The 6,925-nt window shown below is 45.4% G+C and overlaps 1 protein-coding gene across 2 annotated transcripts in view; it reads right to left on the bottom strand.

Moving 5' to 3' along the window:
- Positions 1-2,886: 2,886 nt before the first annotated feature.
- The window catches only part of ARMC8 (armadillo repeat containing 8), a 108,114-nt gene continuing 104,075 nt past the window's right edge, over positions 2,887-6,925 (bottom strand). For both annotated transcript variants that reach the window (XM_047099554.1, XM_047099555.1), the window contains one exon: positions 2,887-4,976. In XM_047099554.1, coding sequence (XP_046955510.1) covers positions 4,943-4,976 — 34 coding nt within the window. In that variant the 3' untranslated portion in view covers positions 2,887-4,942. The remainder of the gene's footprint in view (positions 4,977-6,925) is intronic.

Raw genomic sequence — 6,925 nt, 5'->3', positions numbered from 1 at the left:
ACAGAAGGAAACCTCCAGAATTGGAACCTCTTTTCCACACCAGTACTTATTTGGTTTAGCCATCTCTCATGAACAATAAACAGAATATATATACTTTCCTGCCTTATTAAATAGTATATAGAACATATACTTTTTTTTTTTTTTTGCTACTTCTGGGATTTTTATAAAATAAATGGACATCAGTTATTGTATCCTGGTGTGACAGGGTGTCATCTTGGGGGATGAGTTACACAGGACAGTGTTTCCCCAATAATAAATCTATTTATAGATCAAATAACTTTAGAGTTCAAGCTGATAACTACCAACTTGAAAACAGTACAAAAAGATTGGTTAGAACATTTCCAGGCATAGCGACATGGAGGCAGACAGGTACCAGCTTTAGTCTTCACGCTGCCTGCCCAAGCCACAGAGGCTGTCCCGCAAAGCCGCCTGACCTCCCATCTGAGGTTCTCCATGAATCAGGCCGTGTTCATAAAACAATGCTTGGGAGTTACATTTGGAACCGGTGTTCATCTCATTTTCTTGACGCTCCCTTCCCCCATTTCTTTGGTTTCTGACTCTGGCTACAGCCTAATTTTTAAAGTCTGAGAGCTCCCAGTGGAGCCAAGTTGCCTCCAGCTTTCGCTAAATCACCTGGTTTAGCCATCCTTCCATGGGTGTGCCCTTGACAGTCACTGGAGGTTTTCAGGAGAATGTTAACTATTATTACCCCCGTGAATATTAACATGGATAGCCACTCCCTCCTGCTAGTTTGCTCTGTGATCTATTTGTAAATTCACTATGCCCAGGCATCCGCTTTGCTGAGGAAAAGGCTGTGTTTGTCTACTCCCCAAGACAAATGTTAGCGATCTCCTTCTCATTTGCTGGTTTTCTCCAGAAGACTTAGCTTATGACTTGAAGTTCTTTAAATGCACAGTTAGCTCCCAGAAGACTACTCTTGTTAGGTGCATTGCTCTTTTTGCCAATATTATGTTGGCACTGGGGACAGAAGGATGAGTCAGGCTGCAGGAAATGAGTAGCAAGTCTCCTCGGAAGCTAGGAAGCCAAGGATCTTCCATCACTGGAGAGATGAGAAATGGTGTGACCAAAGCCTCTAAAAGCAGGTGGGGGAGATGAGTAGGTGGGGGAACCAAGGCTGTGGGGGTGATGTGTGTTGTTGTCTGAGATGACCTTTAAGCCTTCCCAGGAAATAGCTGGGGGCAGTGGGGCTGGGAAGGGAAGGCAGGAAGGGACACTAGAGTGGTACAGCTGGTGATGTGCTCTTTCCATCTAGAACTTGGTAGAGTATTTTTCTCAGAGTCTGGAAGGCTCAAGGCAGAAGGAATGGGGGCAGGGGGTGGGGTTGGAGGAGAGAAGCCTCCTGAGACTGGCTAAAACGTCAGCCCACACTGAGGATGGAACTCCTTGGCAGAGACCTGGGCCTGGCTTCCTACAATGGAAGCAAACCAGTGGATGCAGGATGAACGCTAGGGCAGGCTCTGCCCCGTGAAATAAAGACAGAGCTTCCTTCCTACCTAAGGACTGGCTCTGGCCCTCCACTCAGCGAGAGGGCTGACTGCTCAGCAGAGCCAAGGCCAGGAGCCAAGGGCTGCAGAGACAGCAGGAAAGGTGGCTAGGTAGGCCAAGACATGGCCCTTGAGGCAGGGGTTCCCTCAGTTTTACTCCAGAAGCCAGGTCATAGGCCACAACTAGCCTCGTGCTGGAAACCCCCCCACACCTCTCTGCCCAGGAAGCAGGAGAAATCTGCAAAGGAGCAGGACTGGGGCAGCACCAGCCCCTATCCCAGGTGGCAAGGTGTCGGGACCTCTCCCCATCGGTTCTCCATCAGAATCTGGGGTCAGACCCCCATTTCCCAGGTCTCACTTCCATGCTTGCCCTGTGGCAAGGGAATTCCCTCCCCTGCCAACCACCTCACCACCCTCCCTCCACCAAGCTCTAGGGTAGATGTCCTTGGCTTTCTGTTTCTAGGGAGCCCAAGAGATAGGAGATGCTTCTCTACGTTTTAGAGATGGGGAAAAGAAGTAGTGTGCAGTAAGTAAAGAGCACCTGGACATCCCTGCAGAGAGAGCGCAGCTGGTCATCCGCCAAGCTCGGGACCTGAGTCCAGTGGGTGGTGGCAGTAGAAATGTGGCTGAGGAGAGGATGGAAAGAGTAGACACAGCACTGGGGAGGTCCCGGTGGCTGGGAGCGGCCACCTGTAGAGGGTCTGCTTGCTTTCAGGAGGCAAGAAGAGGGGTTCCCAGCTTGCTGCAGATGCCCCTGTAGGGTAGCTATAACTCCCACAGGGCACCGGCCCCTGCTCTGAAATATAGTCACTTCCCAGCCTCTTACTCACCAAGAATCATAGGTTCCAAAAGCCAGTACACAGTATCTTCTAATGTTTCCTAATGTTCTAGACATTTGGAAAACAGACTCCTTTTTAGAAGTTGCCATGATTTTTTCTTGGCTTTTATTAGCATGTGTTAAAATCATATTATCCAAACACTACCAGAAGAACATGTATTGTTCTGCATAAAGTGCTTAAGGAAAAAAAAATGCAACTTATTAAACTGGACATTCTTTTCTAGTTCATAAATTTTGGGTTACAATCAGGGCACAAAAGGAGAAACAGAGTGCAGTATTAGAGAGAGCGAGAAGCTTAGTGAAGGACTCGGGTGGAGACACAGACCACGCCCCATTCCTCCCACTTTCTTGCCGACTGAACACTGCACCCGCATAAAGCAGCAAACAGCTTTAATAAATACATTTTTCCTTCATTTAAATCAGAAAAGTTAATTATAGTAAAGCACTTTTTCTCTGACCATCTGTTTATAGCCACAGGCAAGATTTATCCACAGAGTTTAAGTGTGAAAGTGTTGGTTCATTGGGCTTTCAGCTTTCTAACGCTATCTGGGTTCAAGATTGTCTCAGCAATTTGTTATTGGTTTCTTTATATTTACCAACTCTATAGTGTTTTGTGTTACAAATGCCAACCAAGGACATTTTCTCAGTACTAGAAATGTCAATGAGTGGACCTATATAAGGCTTTATTCCCAGTAAACTCGATTTTCTTTAAACTGGCGTTCTCACATTAACACTCTGTTGGCCGCACAAAACCCAAGTCCCTGCTGTGACAGATTTTTAAATCGGTGGTGTTCTGAAAAAAATAACAACTTGGCAATCTCTGTGTTTGAATCTTGGGTGGTCATGTTGAGAACAGGAAAAATTGCATTAAATACACTTAAAAACATTCATTTGCAATCAAACATATTTAAATCCTCCAAGGAAGGTGCAGGTTGGTGATGGGGTGGCTGCGGTGTGAGCAGCCCCATCAGGAGTGGCTGGGAGGCTTGGGGTTCTGTCAGTGGCACACACTCATGACAAGCGGCTGGGTCACAGACCTCGCTTCCGGGCCGCAATGCCTCTGAACTTCTTTTAGCAAAGGGAAAAGGAAGGCTGGTTGTTCCTCCAAACAGTCAAGAGCAACCTCTGTTGAGTTCACCTTGAAGCTGACCCAGAAGCTGGAGCCAGGTGCCAAACTAAAGGCTGCAGCAGGGCGAAGTAGCACTCGCTGTCAGAGAATCCATCTTCCATCCGCTGGGGAGAGTCCCTTTCCCTCGCTCAAACTTCAGTGCTTTGGGCTTCATGCAGGACAAAATCTCAGCCACATCTCTTACTCAAATTTTGATCTCATTTTACAAAAGCACACTGAATAGCAGTCCTGAGTGACTAGTAGAATTAGCTGAGTATAGCTAAGAGAAAAACAGCTTTCTAAGCTATCCTGTTCTTTGCTTCCTTCTACAGGTGAGTCTGTAGAGCATTCTTTAGTTTCACAGTGATATATGCTATTTCAGGAAGCACAAGGTGATCAGACTTTGTTTCCAGGAAGTGATGACCTACTTTAGTTTGAGCATAAGGTTCCACGACTGGCTCTATATCCTGCCAGATACTGCTACACCGATGACAGGATTTAGGGCAGTCGGGAGGCTCTTGGTGCCCAGTTCCTGCCAAGTGTAGCATGCCAGAGTCAGGGCTGGGCTTTCACTATCAGTAGCTATATTTCCCCCTGATGGTTCAAAAATCCTATTGTGAATTTGTTGCCTCACTCCACTCCACCCTGTCCATCTGACTTGGAAGCCTGAGAGCTTATTGAATTAGGCTGAAAAGAGGCTCTGTACCTGCTGATATTGACGGCAGTAAGATGCTAGCTTACTATTTTGCACAGCACCATATATCATGCCTGTTATTCAGGCCAACTACAGCCAACCTTTTTTCTTTTTTTGTTTTTTGTTTTTGTTTTTTTTGTTTTTGTTTGTTTTTTATAAAGAAAATCTATGTAAGTTGAGGTTCAGAAATGCATATATTTTTTACTTACAAATATTCATCTGACCAAAATTCAACATAACCTTTATGGAACACTTAACAATTGTTTTGTTTTTAAAATAACATTTCATTCAAACTGTATATAATTCAGTAAAGTTTTTTATACAGCAAGCAATGCTTAAACCCTGGAAAATCTGTAGAAAAGAGATTTTCACACAAAATAAGAAAAGAAAAATTTGAGGTATCCCTCACGCACACACATCCATTCATTCTGACCCACGTGCACACACACGCACACACACCTATGTGTGCAGAGACACATTCATCCTCACTCACAAAGTGGCTGCAGCATAGGCAAAAAATTGTAGGTCCAAAGGAAAATGATTGATTGTTCTAACAAAGAGTCCAGGTAGCTCAGAAAACAAAACAAAACAAAACACAATAGTCCTCTGAGGAAATTACTACCTCAAAAAAATGTTCTCAAGATGAATTTGAGATCTAAGCCTACCAAATTGCTTTTGCAAAACAGCTCCCTGCAGTCCAAGGTGACTTGTGCAAATAGAAGGAATCAAATGAGGCTAGTTCCTGTACTTCCTTTAACAAGGATGTGGGATGCTCGCAGGTGCCCAGGGTGCTCCCGTCACGCCAGGTACTGCTGCAGTGCCGTCTTTGCCCTGAAATCACAAAGTTCCTGTTAGCCATCATCTGAGAAGTGGAATGAAGGCAAAAGCCCTGTGGCTCAAAGATGGTAACGTGGGGTCTAAAAAGGTAGATCCCCAAAGGGAAGCGGGGTGAGCCCAGCTGGGCGACTACCACACGGGGCAGAGATGTGCGGTCAGTGGGTAACTTCAATCCCAGGCTGGCTGCATTCCTCTTCCTGAGGTTCTCTTAGAAAGGGCTGCTCTTGTCATTACACCTGTTGCAGCTCAGGGGCATTTTATACTTTTCCTTGGTCACTGGCATTTAGGTGTGACGTATCTGGAATTCTTTACTTTCTCCTATTGCCATGCAGGTTTTATCTAGTGCTCCAGGACACTGTGGGGGTACACTTAGGGTTCTGGGAAGCTAGGAGGAAAATTGACCCAGGGAAAGATATTCAGGGGCTGATTAGAAGGTGCCTGGGGGGCCTACAGCTCATGACCCAATGCTGACTCATGGTTTCAAATGCCTTCAAATTGAGGAATGAGGTTACAGTTTCATCTCATTCTTTTTTTCATGCCTGCTGGTATAGACCAGTGTGGGATGGCTGGAAAGAAGGCAGCGAGTTGGAGAGGAAGAGACACGATGTGGGCGGTGGCCTCACCCGTCCTGATCCTTGTTAAAGTGTCTTCCTTTGAGCTAGGACTGAGGTAGGCCTCCTTTACTACTGCAATCATGAACTTGGTAAAGTTTCTCAAGAGGCTACAATTGTGGGAATTACAAAGTCAGGTTTTAGCAATGGTCTCCCCCTTCTAAGTTATGGAAAGAAATGGCTAAAATGTTTAGTTACAATTAGCTGATGAAATTAAGCCAAGGTAGACTGGGCATGCAGTAAGCTCGACACAAATGGAGTGTCTGGTTAAGTAATGGGACCTGCAGTTTTTAAAGTGGAAACTAAGGGGTGTTCTTACAATTATCTAAGACTCTATAAATATAGTAACTGCAAATAGTCCAATCCATCAAAATGGGAAGCCCTGTATACACGGTCTCCGAGTTATGAAATAGTTGGGTTCTACAAAGTCATTTTCCTACAGAAACAAGTTGATGAATGATGCCACAAGCTGCCCTTTAATGACCATCCACCTCACCTCACAATCCCAAGGCCCTTTGAGCCTGAGGTGGAAAGGGCTGGCCGACAATAGCTCCTCATCTCTAAGTGTTGGAAAGTCAAAGGATCACAAAGCCTTAAAGACAGAAGGACACTGACAGATGTCTGTGCCATGGTGGGAATGTCCACATGAGGGTTTTGACTAAAATTAGAACTGCCAATTCAGACTCCTGAATCTTTCTCGGGGGCTGTCTATGTTATATTAGACCTTAGTGCATACCTTACCATCTTTCTGTTATCTCTTAATATCTAAGGAGTCTTTCACAGATGTTTTAGAGGCAAGATCATGGTTCCTTAGATGGACTAGGTAAGGTAGCCCAGACCTTGATTTTTTTTTTCTTAGACCTTGATTCTTTCAGTGGGGTTTAAAAACTGCTGAAAACTTACGTGCCATACATATATGGGAAACAGCATCAGACTGGTCTAAGCAATGTAGGCCAGGGCCAAAACCTATTGTACAGCCTGCTGGTGAGGCCTCTTTTAGTGTTTCAGGTCATCCCAGAAACGATTTTAAGCAGAATTATTTTTGTTTCTCAACAAACCTGAGAAAGGAAAGCCAGGGAACGATCTGGCCCTCAGCCAGGACAGACGGGCTGATAGCCTATCATCTGAGTCAGCAGCCATACTACTGCTGTGGAGGTGGGGGCAAGGGTGCTGGTCCTTAAAGTACCGCTCAAATCAAGGCTTCAACATGTGCCTAACTTTGACTCGCCTTTGATGTGATACTCACCGAGCAGCAGCCTTGAGCTGCAGTTATTTGGGGATTTGTCTACTTTGACTCACAGGATGGCAAACTTCAGGGAGGCAGGAGCCCCA

The sequence above is a fragment of the Lynx rufus genome, unplaced genomic scaffold (genome assembly GCF_022079265.1).
Source record: "Lynx rufus isolate CCGP_SWC_20201006 ecotype Redwood Valley unplaced genomic scaffold, mLynRuf1.p SCAF_5, whole genome shotgun sequence".
NCBI classification, from domain to species: domain Eukaryota; kingdom Metazoa; phylum Chordata; class Mammalia; order Carnivora; family Felidae; genus Lynx; species Lynx rufus.
Note: the sequence above shows the minus strand (reverse complement) of the source record. Positions and strands in the feature narration are given on the sequence as shown.